Raw genomic sequence first — 16,143 nt, forward strand, 5'->3', positions numbered from 1 at the left:
GGCCCTGTCCTGTAGAGAATCCTTTCCTGCGCATTTCGGCGGATAGGGCACAATTGTGCCCTCCTTTTTGCCGAAAGTGGTGTCTGCCTTCCATGTTAATCAGACTGTGGAGTTGCCTGGTTTTTCCAAATTGTCTCGTGACTCGGCTTCGGGAAGAGATTTGCATCTTCTCGATGTTTGCTGGATTCTCCTTCATTTTTTGAAGGTCACGAACTCCTTTCGGAAGTTGGACCACCTTTTTGTTTTGGGGGTCGGAAGAAGGGTGAGAAGGCATCTAAGGCCTCCTTGGCTCGCTGGCTGAAGGAAATGGTTTGCTTGGCCTACATCAGCAAGGGGCGATCCATTCCAGCCGGATTGAAAGCTCACTCGACGAGGAGTTGTCTCCTGCAGAGATTTGTAGGGCCGCAGTCTGGTCCTCCCTGCATACCTTTACAAGACATTTCCATCTGGATGTCAGGGCTCTGGACCAAGCACTTCTTGGAGAAAGTGTTCTGCGAGCAGGTATTTCGGGTTCCTGCCCGGTGTAATGTGGCTTTGGTACATCCCACTGGTCTGGACTGATCTGGATATGTACAGGAAAGGAAAATTGGTTCTTAATTGCTAATTTTCATTCCTGTAATAACACAGATCAGTCCAGGGACCCACCCAGGTGCTACTGCCGAAAGACTGATTTACCTGGACTTTAGCCGCTGTACATAGGAAATCTATCAGAATTTTTTATGCCAGTTCTGTGATAGGATCTGTGGTTCGGACCTGGGGTTTTCAGGTTTGAGATCTTTTTTGTTTTGGCCCTTGAGGGTATTTCTTTCATGTTTGCCCTTTTTGGGGGAGTTAAATGATTTTTTGTCTGTTTCTTGGCTTGGGTATGGATAAATACTGAGGAGCTGCAGGTGCCTCAAAGTTTTGTTCTCTGCCTCCATCTGTTGATGGGAGTGCATAACCCACTGATCTGTGGTATTACAGGAATGAAAATTAGCAGGTAAGAAGCAATTTTCCTATCTCTAATTCTTTTTGGACAGGTTGTTCGTGTGGTGATCTCCAAAGGATCAAGGACTATTTCTTCTGTGTACTTGCTTCAGGGCTGGTGGGTTCCTGATATTATCCGTGCTCGCTTTACCAGGGCTCGGTTGTTGTCTTGGGCAGAGGCAATGGCAGTTTCGTCACTGGCTGTTTGTAGGGTGGCTACCTGGTCGTCTTTACATTTGTTCTTTAAGCATTGCAAGTTGGATGTCTTCACCAAAGAGGACTTGGCTTTGTGGCGCCGGTACTCAAGGTAACCCTTACTTCCTCCCTCCTGAATTAGTGGGGCTTTAGTACTTTCTGCCTGTATGGATTCAGCTGGGCTGATATCGCAAGATGATATGGAAGAAGAAATTTTTACCCGTTACACCAGTCATAGACCCTCCCTGGGAAGTTGGGCGATCCCTTCAGCATTCAGTGCTGTTTTGCTCTGTGTATTTCTTTCCCCTCTGCTTCAATGTTCTCGCTATTGTTTTGCATGGGTCTTTTTCAGATGAGGGGATATCTCTCCAGAATTTAGTTGGTATGTTTTTCTCTCTGTTTTAGTGTATTTCAGGGCTTTGTCATGGGAAACTGATTTCTCACAGTGCTGCACCACCTACATGTAGTGGCAATGATGTCACAGTGGAAATCAGTGTGCTCTGTCTCCATCTGCTGGTAGGGGGACATAAATCACCTGGATGAGTTATAACAGGACTCATGGAAAGAAAATTAAGATAAAAGTTTTTCCTTCTGGTTTTAGGATCAAGATGGCTCCCACATCAAAGGCTTGCTGATTAATTTCATCCACCACAACTGGCCTTCTCTCCTGAGACACAGCTTCCTGGAGGAATTCATCACTCCCATCATTAAGGTGAACAGCTTGAAATGTTTCTAGGCTTCCCTTTCCTGTGAACCCTGTGGACTAGATTTTAAAAGCCCTGTGCCGGATTTACGCGCGCAGGGCACTGGCGTGCATATTTTGCATAGGCCCCCGGTGCGCACAAAACCCCAGGACGTGCGTAAGTCTCGTGGCTTCGTAAAAGGGGCGGGAGGGGGTGTGTCAGGGGGTGGTCTGGGGCAGGTTCGGGGGTGGGCCGGGAGGGCGGTCCCGAGTCCCCCGGCACTGTGGCCTGTGCTTCAAGCAGGCGTAACTTGCACAACAAAGGTAGGGGGGGATTTAGGTAGGGCTGGGGGGGTGGGTTAGATAGGGGAAGGTGGGGGGACGTGGAAGGAAAGTTCCCTCCGAGGCCGCTCCGATTTCGGAGCGGCCTTGGAGGGAACGGAGGCAGGCTGCCGATTTTGCGCAGCCATGTGTGCGTCGACCCCGGATTTTATAAGATACGCACGGCTACGCGCATATCTTATAAAATCCAGTGTACTTTTGTTCGTGCCGATTGCGCGAACAAAAGTATGCGCGCGCATACTTATTTAAGATCTACCTCTGTGCGTTTTGCACGATGTTGTTTCTGCATCTTCAGTGATACCAGCAGTTTTGTACCATGCCATGGATATGCATGGTGTGTTCTTTGTTTCCGACTGAGGAAAATGAACTGTAATCCTAGATCACCAGCCAGAAACCTAACTAACTCTGTGCTAGATTCTATATTTGCAATTTTTTTCAAAGTAATTTCATACGATATTTTCACTGTGTAGACTTGACAGGTGCATCTGTGAGCCTGCTTGGTATCTCTCTTCCCCCTTCTGGGTGAGGCCATCTCATTAGCCCAACCTGGCATTGCAGATTCGAATGGTGATGGGATTTACATTAGGCGATTTGACCACAGTCTCTTCTGTTTATAAGAAATTGCTGCAACTGCTTTCTGCTGCCCAGTTCTTACAGGTTTTTATTTTCTGTCCTGCCTTTTTAGGTTTCCAAAAGCAAACAGGAACTCGCCTTCTATAGTATCCCAGAATTTGAAGAATGGAAGAATAGCACAGACAACCACAAAACCTGGAGAATCAAGTACTACAAAGGTTTGTTCTGAACCCTGTGTGGTAGTGCTCCAGCATGCCCAGGTAAGAGCTGCTTGCCACCTCTTTGCCTGGGAATGAGTGACGGGTTCTCTTACATGGGATGCTGTGGGTAACTTAGCAAGACATCCATCGCAGGAGGGCCTTTCCCTGCACCTGCCGCTCCTGCCAATAACAGTGATGCAGCTTGTAGAATAAGGACAGTGGGGCCACACTATGGAGGAACCTGTCAGGTGCAAAAGATAAGGAATCACACCCAGTGTCTGTCCTCCCCATTAGTTACCGCTGCGTATCTTTAAACTGCAAATGCCTCTAGCTAACCTGGTAACTAGAACAGTTCTGTGGCGCGCCTCATACATGTTATCACCAGGAATATATCTGGGTGCTTCTCGCTGCCTCAGAGCAGTAACGGCAGCTTTGTGTCCTGTCCTTCCCATAGGTCTGGGCACCAGCACCTCAAAAGAAGCGAAGGAATACTTTGCCGACATGAAAAGACACCGGATCCCTTTCATGTACTCCGGCCCCGCTGATGATGCTGCGATCTGCCTGGTAACTGCCATTTCTCCTTCACCCAAGATGGACTTAATGCTGTGACTTTCTGTGCCTCTTACACAGGAGTGACTTACGACTCCTGCACCCTCCTCGTTTATCCCCAGCATTAGGAGCCCACATTTCTGAGGTGCCTTTACATTGATTCAGTTGGGAGTTTGGGGTTATTTATGATGGGGATAGAGTCAAAGCTGCTTAGAAAGTGCAAGCATGTCCAGTTGTCCTGGGTCAGGATCTCTATGGAGCAGGTGAAGAACATGCATTCTTTACATGTTGCAAGGTTTGATTGTGTCAGACTGTCTAGCTCTGACCTTTCCTAATGATGCTAATAAAGGATCCTTCTCTCTGTAATCTTCCAGGCCTTTAGTAAAAAGAAGGTTGATGATCGGAAAGAATGGCTGACTCATTTCATGGAAGACCGAAGGCAGAGGAGACTGCATGGCCTGCCAGAGGTGAGCCCTCCCAGGGCAGTTTCTGTTCCCTGTTTGTACCCGATCAGTCCAGATTGCTGGGTTTTTCCTCCCTTCCAGCAGATGGAGAAAGAAAAAAACTTGTAGAGCACCCCCTATTATCCTGGTGTTACCTGCTGCATCTCAGTATTTCTCTGTCTCCAGCAGATGGAGGTGGTGCACAACCTGTGGTCTTCACCTTTTCTTGAGGTGTTGGCAAATCTCTCATAAAAAAAAAGTTTAGCAGATCAAGCAAGACAACAGGAGCGACTTCCCAGGGGGTAGGCAGGTCCCAGTGGGGCCATCCCTCCTGGTCGTAGGGTTTGAGGAGCTGGGGTTGGTGACATCGCGGGGCTCCTGGATGGTAAGGCAACAGGGGGGATTACCGGTAGTCTGGTCCCTCCCCCTCTCAGTCCCAGTCCGATTGGGGGGGGGGGTGTCAGTCTTTTTTTGGTTTGCTGCTCCGGCTGCGTGTGTTTAAAAACAAAAAAACCCCAACAAAAACAAGGAGCAGAAGGGGAACAATTGGATGGTCCTGGGGTGGACAGGGCAGGTTTTTTTGGGTGGCTGCAGTGGCATTTACTTGCGGGAGCGTTCGGTCTGCCTGGGCGCACATTTTCTTTCTCCGGCTGGATATGTGGCTTGCGGGGAGTCCGCTTCGCAACTCTCCTGATCCGGGCTCTTTCTGCGATGCCTTCCTGGCGGCTGCCTAAGCCCCGCCAGGCTATCAAGCGTGCAGCCAGTCAGGGAGCGCGGGAACGGTGACCATTTTGGAAACATTTGTAGCAAAGAGTGTCGGGGGGAGGAGATCTCCCGCCCAATCTGTCACCAGTCCCTGGCAGACCTGAGGACATTCAGGATCTGTCCCTGGATGTTTTGAATGACTGGCCCGATCCCCTGGTGTGGGAGGGGGGCAGTCCCAATTCTTTTTCCTTGGACTTTGTGCTTTTAATGCACAAAGTGTTCCTGGCTACCCTGAACAAACAGTGGGGTCTGTCTGCAGGGGAGCCCTTAAGGGCCCCAAGGAAGGTTCCCAGCTCTCAGGAGTCCCAGGGATCACTCCGGGTCAAGAAGATTCGGGGCTCTTCCTGGGGACGTGGCTCCCATCCCGGCCGCTGTGGGCACTGGTCCTTCAGATGCACTATCAGGCCCCCTCCCGGGGGTGGACCCAGATGAAGACCTGGGCAAGGCGGCGCCGTTGAGGACAATGATCCTAAGGTGGTTCGTCCGATTCTAGACCTCAAGCGGGTCATCGGGAGGAGTTGGACTTGCTTATTCCATGGGTCTTGGCAGAGCTCGGTGTGGATCGTCCTCAAGAAGTCCTTCCCCAGGATTCGGTAGATCCGGTCTTCGTGGGGTTACGAGGCCCATCCAAGACATTTCTTCTTCATCCCATGCTTCAACAGTTAATGACCAGGGAGTGGGATGTTCCGGAGGCAGGCCTCAGAGTTGGAAGGGCGATGGACAAATTGTATCCATTACCCGAAGAGGTCTTGGAGATTCTGAGGTTTCTCAAGGTGGATGCCTCCGTGTCAGCAGTCACGAAGAGGACCACGATCCCAGTGGCCGGAGCAGGAGCCCTTAAGGACCTCCAAGATAGGAAACTTGAGGTTCTTCTAAAAATAATTTTTGAAGTTTTGACTCTGGGTATCTGTGTGGCCGTTTGCAGTAGTTTCATGCTCCGGGCGAGCCTCTGCTGGGTCCAGTAGAGGTTGACTTCCCAGGACCTCCTGCCTCAGGATTCAGCTCAGGTGGAGCGCTTGGAGGCAGTGGTAGCGTATGGGGTGGATGCCTTATGACTTCCGTACGTCCTCCAAAACCATGGCGTTGGCAGTCTCAGCCAGGAGGCTCCTATGGCTATGCAACTGGTCGGCCGATGTCTCCTCCAAGGCCCAGTTGAGTGCTTTACCCTTTAAGGGGATGTTTCTCTTTGGGAAAGACTTGGAGCAGTTAATCAAGTCATTGGGGTGGGGGAAGAACAGGGTTCACAGGCTTCCGGAGGACAAGCCTAAAACTTCGAGAGGCTTCTCCCAGGCCCGCTCCCGTTTTCGAGTGCATCGTAGGTTCCGGCAGAGCAGGACGTTGGTTTTGGCTCAGACAGTCCCTGGGTAGGTCGCAATCCTGGTCTCATTCCTTTCGTGGCCGGAGACCCGCTCACAACGGTGCCAGTTCCATGCCACTTGGAGCCAAGTCCACTCAATGAGATGCAGTCGGCCCATTCCTTGGTTCCCCGGGTGGGAGGACGGCTGTCTGATTTCTACGAGGAATGGGTCAAGATAACATCTGACCAGTGGGTTCTAAATATCATAAAGCGCGGCTACGTGTTGGAATTTTCTCAGCCTCTTCGAGATCTCTTTCTAGTTTCCCCTTGCGGATCTCGCATGAAAGCACACAGTGTTCGACAGACCCTTGACCGGTTGATCTGTCTGGGGGCTATAATCCCCTTTCCCCAGGCAGAGTGGGCAAGGGGCTGCTACTCCATCTATTTCATCGTCCCAAAAAAAGGGAGGGGTCCTTCCGGCCGATCTTAGAACTGAAGAAGGTGAACAGAGCCCTCAAGGTTCCACATTTCCGGATGGAGACCCTGCATTTCGTCATTGCAGTGGTATGAGTTCTTGGCTTCCCCGGACTTGACGGAAGCATATTTACACATAGCCATTTGCAGGGATCTCCAAAAGTTCCTTTGGTTCAAAATCCTTGGCAGACATTTTCAATTTTGTGCTCTGCCGTTCGGTCTGGTGACGGTAAGGGTAATGGTCGTGTCTGCAGTTCTTCGGAGGGAAGGTGTGCTGGTTCACCCATATCTGGATGATTGGCTAATTCGAGCAAAGTCAAAAGTCCTTTGTGAGGCAGCGGTCACCAGGGTCGTGAATCTCCTGGAATCCCTGGGTTGGGTCGTCAATCAGGCCAAGAGCAACCTTCTCCTGTCTCAGGTACTGGACTTCTTGGGAGCCAGGTTTGACACTCGTGTGGGGAGTGTTCCTTCAGGTGGAATGGATCTCCAAACTGATGCAGCAGGTCCAGCGTCTTTTGTCTCTTCCTCTCCCCAAGTCTGGGACTATTTACAGGTTCTCTGTTCCATGGCTTCCACCCTGGAATTAGTCCCATGGGTGTTTGCTCAAATGAGACCATTACAGAGAGCATTACTCTCCCATTGGGATCTAAAGTCTGAGGAGTTTCAGGTCCCATTACCACTCTGTCTGCCAGATCCAGTCTTGGCTGGTGGCTGATTCCAGAGCACGGAGTACACCTCGAGGTTCCTCAGTGGGTGGTAGTGACCATGGATGCCAGTTTCTCCGGTTGAGGAGCAGTCTGCCAGTCACGAGCAGTCCAAGGGCAATGGTCCTCGGAGGAGGCGAGCTGGTCCATCAATCACCTGGAAACAAGAGCAGTTCGTTTGGCGCTACAACTGTTTGTACCAATGGTGCGCAATCGGGCTGTCCAAGTCCTGTCCGACAATGCAACGACTGTGGCCTACATCAACCATAAGGGTGGTACCAAGAGTCAGCCGGTGGCCACCGAAGTGGAGCAACTCATGGACTGGGCGGAAAAGCATCTCGCCTTTCTGGCGGCATTGCACATCACGGGCACAGACAACATGCAGGCGGATTATCTGAGTTGGCAGAGGATCAATCCCGAAGAGTGAGAACTCTCCAAAGTGATGGACCTCGTTCGCAAATGGGGTCTTCCCCATCTGGATTTGATGGCAAATCAAAGGAATGCCAAGGCCCCTCGATTTTTCAGTCACAGAAGGGAACACGGAGCGGAAGGAGTTGACACATTGGTGCTTCCGTGGCCATCCACGGTACTCCTCTAAGCCTTCCCTCCGTGGCCCTTGGTAGGCAAGATCCTTTGCCGAATAGAGGTCCACCCAGGGAACATAATTCTGGTAGCTCCGGAGTGGCCTCTGTGCCCGTGATTCGCCGACCTAGTCAATCTCGTGGTGGACTGTCCCCTGAAGTTAGGTCATCTTCCCAATTTACTGCGTTTGGGCCCTCTATTTTTCGATCAGATGGATTGCTTTTGTCTAGCGGCCTGGCTTTGGAAAGGAGGCAGTTAAGAAAGAGGGGTTATCAGGAGGATGTGATCACTACCCATCTACAAGCACGAAAGCCTTCTACCTCATTGATTTATGTTAGGGTATGGAAGGTGTTGGAATCATGGTGCACGGAGCAGGGCGTTCTTCCCCATCTGTCTTCGGTGGCACAGGTTCTGGCATTCTTACAGAAGGGCTTAGCCAAAGGGTTGTCCTTTAATTTCCTTGGGCTGTCTTCTAGGCAAGGTTCATGGCCTGTCTCTGACGTCGCATCCGGATGTCATCCGCTTTCTTAGGGTGGCGAAGCATTTGAATCCTCCAGTCCGTCCGGGTCTGTCCATCCTGGACCCTTAATTTGGTACTCAGGGTCTTCTGTGAAGCCCCTTTTGAACCTCTAAAGCGGGCTACCTTGAAGGACCTCATACTGTAGATTGTGTTTCTGGTGGCTATTTGCTCAACTCACAGGGTGTCCGAACTTCAAGCCCTTTCTTGCAGGGAGCCTTTTTTGCGTATTTCTGATTCTGTGATTTCTCTTAGGACGGTTCCATCCTTTTTACCAAATGTGGTCTCATCCTTTCATTTGAATCAGTCTGTAGAACTTCCTGCATTTTCTCACATCGATTCAGAAACACCACACGCTAGGGAGTTGAAGCGTTTGGATGTCCGAAGGGTTCTCTTGCACTATCTGGAAATAAATTCTTTCCGTGTTTCAGATCATTTGTTCGTCTTGTGGAATGGCGCAAAAAAGGGGCAACACGTGTCGAAGGCAACTATTGCCCGATGGTTGAAAGAGGCTATTTCATCTTTCATTTGTCGTGGCCGGCCTATCCCTGAGGGGTTGAAGGTGTACTCTCTGCATTCTCGGGCTGCTTCATGGACTGTCAGTTGGTTTTGCCGCAGGAAATATGCAGGGCGGCGACCTGGAAGACGTTACACGATTTTGCTCATCACTACCGTTTAGACGTCCAGGCTCCAGACATCAACAGCTTTGGCAGCGGTGTTATTCAAGCGGGACTTTCAATGTCCCACCCTGCATAGGGAAGCTTTGGTACATCCCAGCAGTCTGGACTGATCGGGTACGTACAGGGAAAGGAAAATTTGGTTCTTACTTGCTAATTTTTCGTTCCTGTAGTACCACAGATCAGTCCAGACACCCTCCCTTTACAGGGGTTTATCACTCAGTTTTTGCTTGAGAGTCCGCTCTGATTCTTTTTTGCTGAAAAAATCAGAAGACTACAGGTTTCTCTTATTCTACATTTGGCTTTCTCATTAGCCAGTTTTTGTGCTTATTTCCACAATAACCTGTTTTGTCTTTTGCTTGATCTGCAATGTTTGATAGTTTTTTTTCTGCTTTGGGACTGTTTATACTGAGAAGATGCACACCAGGATAATAGGGGGTGCTCTACAAGTTTTTCTCTGTCTCCATCTGCTGGAAGGGAGGCAAAACCCAGTAGTCTGGACTGATCCGTGGTACTACAGGAATGAAAATTATCAGGTAAGAACCAATTTTCCTTTCTCAATGTCCTTGGCATCATAGGACACCAGTTTGCTAAAACCTTCTACATCTGATGTCTTTAGTGGGCGGGCTAAGGCTCCAGAGCCCAGTACCCTTTGGATAAGAGGGACTCGGCACTGAGAGGGGGGATATGGTGAAGGTGAAGCATTCAGTTTAACAGAACTCAGCTATAGGGGGAACAAAGTTGAACATTATAATAAACAGTTTCTTGCCTCCTGTAGGAATATCTATATGGAAAAGCCACAAAAAATCTTACCTTCAATGATTTTATCAACAAGGAGCTGATTCTGTTCTCAAATTCCGACAATGAACGTTCTATCCCATCGCTGGCTGATGGTAAGTCCCTCTGAGGTGGAAAGTTATTCACTACCTTCGCTCGGCAACTCCAGGAGGATTGAGCCTCCTGCAAAGCAATACTCTTTTAGAGCGCAGTGTTCATGAAAACTTCTCCTTTCCCCTTTCTGGTACCAGGCATGAAACCAGGTCAGAGGAAAGTTCTATACACCTGTTTCAGAAGAGCAGACAAGCGGGAGGTGAAGGTTGCCCAGCTTGCTGGTTCTGTTGCTGAGATGTCAGCTTATCACCACGGTGAGGTGAGTACCTATAGATCATGGGTCCTTTCTTTAGTGCTGGTGTTGCAGCCCTCTTCTTTGTGTCCTGTCTGGTGCAGTGGATACGTGGTAAAGGTCAGCATGGGATGTGGTGGAAGCTAGGCCTGGATTAAGTTCTTTAACCTGGAATTTAGTAGACACCACCATAATTTTAATGGCATGAGCTTTGAATTTTACCTGCAAGGTGAAGACCGGAGTGGTTTAAATACTAGGGATGTGCATCGTTTTTTTGATGGATGAAAATATCGTATGATATTTTCTAATCTGTCATGTATTGGGGGTCCCTGAAAATGATAGGAAAACCCCTCAAAAATTTTGTGTGGTTTTATCATTTTGGGGGGGGGGGGGGGGTAGAAAGGGCACACAGAAAAAAACCCCAAACCCACCCCGACCCTTTAGATCTAATTATTACAATCTCTTCCTCCCCCCCCCCCCCCCCCCCCCCCCAAAAAAAAAAAACTTGCCTGGGGTCCCGGGAGCAATCTTCCCCTCTTGGGCAGTCGGCTGCCAATAAACAAAATGGCGCCAATGGCCCTTTGCCCTTACCATGTGACAGGGGCTATCTGTGCCATTGGTCAGCCCCTACACATGGTAGGAGCAGTGGATGTTCCGTGCCATTTTTTAAGATGGTGCCGGCCATCCATTGCTCCTACCATGTGACAGGGGGCCGGCCAATAGCACCAATAGCCCCTGTCACATGGTAAGGGCAATGGGCCACGGTGCCATTTTGTTTACTGGCAGCCGATGGCCCGAGAAGGGGAGATCGCTCCCAGGACCCCCTGTTGGATCACCAGGGACTTTAGGCAAGTTTTGGGGGGGTCGGGATTGTAAATAATTAGATCTAAAGGGTTGGGGTGGGGGGGTTTTTCCGTCTCGGGGCAGCCGAAAAAAAAAACGTCCGGACTGCGGGAAACAAAATTTCCCGTGGGTCCACGATACCAAAACCGGAACCGATTCCGGCACTCTATTCCCATCTCTATTAAATACCCAGAAATCAGATACTGTAGAGGGGGAGCTCCTGCTATAGACTGGCATTGAGGTGCATGGTGGAAGGTAAACAGAGGCTGATGATAGGATTGAGCCTTTGACAGTTTCTCTGCTTCGGGATGTGAGTTTGTAATGTCACCTTATGAGCTGCTGACTGCTTTGGACAGCAGACTTCTATTTTAGGGGACAACCTCTGATGATCATTTTATTCTTCCAGGACAAGCAGGATGGTAGTCCTCACGTATGGGTGACATCATCAGATGGAGGCCTGTCACGGAATACTTTTGACTGGCACACTGAGCATGCCCAGCATGCCACTAACCCTGGGGCCACAGGGGAGTCTCTCTTCAGTCTCTTTTTCCGCACAGCAAGTTCCCTGTACGTAGCGGATCAGTCCAGACTCCTGGGTTATGCCTCCGCACCAGCAGGTGGAAACAGAGCAAAACTTGACAAGCTCCGCTATATATACCAGGGTGCCACCCACAGCTTGTCAGTATTTCTCTGTTACCTGTACGTACCTGGATCAGTCCAGACAGTGGGTTATGTCCCCAATCCAGCAGATGGAGTCAGCACAAGCTTTGAGGGGGCGTCACCCTATATAGCACTACCCCCTCTGCAGGAGTTCAGTATCTTCTGACTCCAGCAGATGCGAGTAGGGTATCCTGGGATTCTCCCATTACTATAGGTGTTTCCCTGTGTTTTTCTTTCTGATTTTCGCTTTGGCCTCTGCCTACTTGTCTTGTTTTGGATCAAGTTGTTGTATTTAAAAAAAAAAAAAAAAGACTGAAAAAGTTTCTCTTTTGGGGAGCTGTTTTTCTCTTACCCTCTGTGTCCTCTCTCTTGCCTGTGCTGCGTTTTGGACGGGGTAAGTTTTGGTTTTGCTGTGTTTCTTTTCCTTTGCAGCTCTCCAACCTCCGGTGCCTCGCGGATGCCGGTGGAGCCGGCCTCTCCGCGCTGAATTTCTTGCTGGCGGCCATTTTGCAGCTCCTCAGGGGCTGCTGTGGCAGGCAGGGAGGACGTTTTCGGTGGGTTGTGCGGCCAGGAGGGCCACCCCGCGGCACTTGGAGCTTCATCCGGCAGGCAGTGCAGGCCGACCGGGCCCCCCCGCGGCGCCGTTTTTCGCTCTCTCGCGGCCCCCCCGAGGCTTAAGGCTTTAATTGAGGCTGTTCTTCGCTGCCGTTTCTTCTGCCACGAGCTCCCGATGCTGCGGCCGTCGCGCTGCTCAGCCTGCGGGGACGTTCGGTGCCTTCCCGGGGGGAGGGCACCTCGCAGTCCCTCGCCGATTTTGCCTTCCTTTCCAGTTTGCTCGGGCAGCGTGGGCCGGCCCCTCCCCCATTCCTGGCGGGAACGGCGGCCATCTTGCACACACAGCGCCCTGAGGGGACTCAGGGAGCGCTGGAGGATAGGGATGCGGTTGCGGCTTCTCCACCGACCCTGGTACCGGAACCGGGTCCGCCGGGGCAGGGTACCACGGCCTCTCCTTCGTCCGGAGCCCCCTTGGGCAGGCCGGGGTTTTCCCCGGAATTTATTCTGCTTATGCATACGGCATATTTGCAGGGGCTGGACGCACCTGCGGGGCCTCCCCCGGCTACGGTTCCTCGGATGGCGACTGCTTCTCAGGCCCCCCCCGTCTTGGCGGGCGTGGGGGCCCCCACCCCCCCGTCCGGGCCCGACCCCTCCCCCCCCCCCCCCCCCCCCCCTCCGGGGAGCGGCGCCAGGCCCGGCGACTTCTGACCCTGATGTTACGGCCATGGACGAGGCGGACTCCACGCCGGAGGGGAATGATCCGCGCATGCTGCGCCTCTTCCAGAGGGAAGAGCTAGACGACCTTATCCCGCTGATTATCCAGGAGCTGGATCTGGGTCCGCCGCCGGATCCGCCCGCGCCTGTAGCGCCTGCGGTCGTCACCTCGTCAAAGAAGGGGGATCCGGTCCTGGCGGCTCTTCGGCCGAGGGCCCGGGCTTTCCCATCCACGAATCTTTCCTCCAGCTTCTCACTAGGGAATGGGACCCTCTGGAGGCTTCCTTGAAGGTCGGACGGCCCATGACAAGGTTGTATCCACTGCCGGAAGTTTCCTGGATCTCATTAAGGTACTAAGGGTGGACTCCGCGGTGTCGGCGGTCGCGAAGAGGACGACTATCCCAGTGACGGGAGGCGCGGCCCTGCGGGATACGCAAGATCGCAAGTTGGAAGTTTTCCTCAAAAGGGTCTTCGAGGTCTCCGCGCTGGGTATGCGAGCAGTGATGTGCAGTTCCCTTGCCCAGCGGGCAAGCCTCCTCTGGGTGCAGCAACTCCTCACTTCCCAGGCCCTTCCTCCCGAGGAGGCCGCCCCGGCGGATAGGCTGGAAGCAGCGGTGTCGTACGGGGCCGCCCCGGCAGATAGGCTGGAAGCAGCGGTGTCGTACGGGGCGGATGCCTCGTACGACCTGTTTCGGGTGCTGGCACGTTCCATGGTTTCGGTGGTAGCGGCCAGATGTTTGCTGTGGCTTCGCAACTGGGCGGCGGATACGTCCTCCAAGTCAAGTCTGGGCTCCCTGCCTGTCAGGGGTAAGTTCCTCTTCGGGGTGGATTTGGATCAGATCATCAAGTCCCTGGGGGGAAATGCGGTTCATCGTCTGCCAGAGGACAGATACCAGCCTTCTAGGGCGTTTTCTTCGTCCCGGACCAGAGCCAGGGCTCAACGACGCTACAGGAACTACAGACCGGCGGGCTCCAGGCCCTCTGCCCCCAGGTCTCAGCCCTGGTCGCTCTCCTTTCGCGGGCGCCGGACCGCCCGCTCCACCACCGGGACGGGACATCCCTCTCCCAAGTCCTCACAATGTTGTCAGGCTCGCCCACTCCGCCGTTCCCAGAAGTGGGGGTCGGCTGGCGTTGTTCTACAAGGAGTGGGCGCACATCGCCTCATACCAGTGGGTCCTGGACACCATAGGACGCGGCTACGCTTTGGAGTTTGTCCGCGCTCCGCAGGGACGGTTCATCTTCTCCCCCTGCGGATCGGGTTCCAAGCGATGGGCGGTGCAGTTAACGCTGGACAGGCGTCAGGAGATAGGCGCTATTGTGCCCGTGCCCTTCAGAGAGGTGGACTTGGGCCATTATTCAATTTACTTTGTGGTGCCAAAGAAGGACGGTTCCTACCGGCCCATCCTGGATCTCAAGGAAGTCAACAAGTCCCTCCGGGTGGTCCGGTTCCTCATGGAAACGCTGCGGTCTGTGATCGCGGTGGTGCATCGGGGGGAGTTCCTAGCCTCCTTGGATCTGACGGAGGCCTACCTGCACATTCCCGTCCACCGGGAACATCAGCGTCCTCTCAGGTTCAAGATTCTGGACCAGCATTTCCATTTCATAGCCCTCCCGTTCGGGTTGGCGACGGCTCCGCGCACTTTTACCAAGATCATGGTAGTGGTGGCGGCTGCCCTTCGGAAGGAGGGCATTCTAGTCCATCCTTATCTGGACGATTGGCTCGTTCGAGCGAAGTCTTTCCACCACGGACAGGCAGCGGTGGCCAGGGTAGTACAGTTCCTGCAGTCCCTGGGATGGGTGGAGAATTTCTCCAAGAGCTCCCTCGTGCCCTCGCAGCGCTTGGATTGTTTGGGGGCGACCTTCGACACCCGTCTCAGCTCCTGGGGGTGATGGGCTCCACCATCGACATGGTCCCTTGGGCGTTTGCGCGCCTCCTACCTCTACAGAGAGCTCTTCTCTCCTGTTGGAAACCGCTCTCGCAGGACTACCAGGTGATTCCCCCTCTGCCGCAAGCAGCCAGGAACAGTCTGAGCTGGTGGTTGGATCCGGCGAATCTGGCTCGCGGCGAGTCCCTCGATCTCCCAAATTGGGTGGTAGTTACCACCGACGCCAGTCTCGGCGGCTGGGGAGCCGTGTGCGACCGCAGCTCCACGCAGGGGACGTGGTCCGAGGAGGAGTCGAAATGGTCCATCAATCGTCTGGAGACCAGAGCGGTCAGACTAGCTCTGCGACACTTCCTGCCACTTCTTCGGCACCGGGAGGCCAGGATATTATCGGACAACGCAACCACCGTGGCCTATATCAACCGACAAGGAGGCACTCGCAGGTCGCGCTCGAGGCAGCGATGTTGATGCAGTGGGCAGAGCGGCATCTGGTCCGCCTGGCGGCCTCGCACATCGCAGGGGTAGACAATGTCCAGGTGGATTTCCTCGGTCGTCAACTACTGGATCCCGGGGAATGGTCTCTATCCGATGAGGCGATGCAACTGCTTGTCCATCGGTGGGGGACCCCCCACCTGGATCTGATGGCGTCCGCGCAAAACGCCAAGGCTCCCAATTTCTTCAGTCGCCGGAGAGAGCGAGGTGCGGAGGGAGTCGATGCCCTAGTGCTCCCGTGGCCGCCCCATCTCCTTCTCTACGCATTCCCATCGTGGCCACTGGTGGGCAGAACACTCCGCAGAATAGAGGCTCATCAGGGGACTGTGGTTTTCGTCGCGCCAGAATGGCCCAGGCGTCCCTGGTTTGCGGACCTGCTACAGCTGGTCCTCGATGGACCCATACGACTAGGACATCTCTCCCGGCTCTTGCATCAGGGTCCGGTATTTTTCGAGCAGGCAGAATTCTTCTGTCTGGCGGCCTGGCTTTTGAGAGGCGCCGCCTCCGGCGCCGGGGCTACCAGGAGGCGGTAGTATCCACGCTGTTGAGTTCGCGAAAGACGTCGACGTCGGTAGCCTATGTTCGAGTCTGGAAGGTGTTCGAGGCATGGTGTTCCAGCCAGAACACGGGACCAACTAAGGCTTCTGTTCCTCACATCCTTCAATTCCTACAAGCGGGGGTGGACAAGGGGCTCGCCTATAATTCCCTACGGGTCCAGGTGGCCGCCCTTGGTTCGCTATTGCGCGATGGGGGTTCTCTGCTGCAGCCCCCGGACATTGTTCGTTTCCTCAAGGGTGTTACACATCTGCGGCCTCCGTTGCGAGATCCTTGGCCCTCCTGGAGTCTCAACCTTGTACTTCGCTCCCTGTCGGGACCACCGTTCGAGCCACTGAGGAGTGCAACGCTT

General features: G+C 53.1%; 1 protein-coding gene across 1 annotated transcript in view; it reads left to right on the plus strand.

Annotated features, from left to right (window-relative positions):
* TOP2A (DNA topoisomerase II alpha) overlaps window positions 1-16,143 on the plus strand; it is a 249,024-nt gene that overhangs the window by 67,062 nt on the left and 165,819 nt on the right. The window contains exons 14-19 of the mRNA XM_029572748.1: window positions 1,763-1,873; window positions 2,871-2,976; window positions 3,413-3,522; window positions 3,882-3,974; window positions 9,745-9,859; window positions 9,995-10,116. Coding sequence (XP_029428608.1) covers window positions 1,763-1,873; window positions 2,871-2,976; window positions 3,413-3,522; window positions 3,882-3,974; window positions 9,745-9,859; window positions 9,995-10,116 — 657 coding nt within the window. The remainder of the gene's footprint in view (window positions 1-1,762; window positions 1,874-2,870; window positions 2,977-3,412; window positions 3,523-3,881; window positions 3,975-9,744; window positions 9,860-9,994; window positions 10,117-16,143) is intronic.

Source organism: Rhinatrema bivittatum, chromosome 12 (genome assembly GCF_901001135.1).
Source record: "Rhinatrema bivittatum chromosome 12, aRhiBiv1.1, whole genome shotgun sequence".
NCBI classification, from domain to species: Eukaryota; Metazoa; Chordata; class Amphibia; order Gymnophiona; family Rhinatrematidae; genus Rhinatrema; species Rhinatrema bivittatum.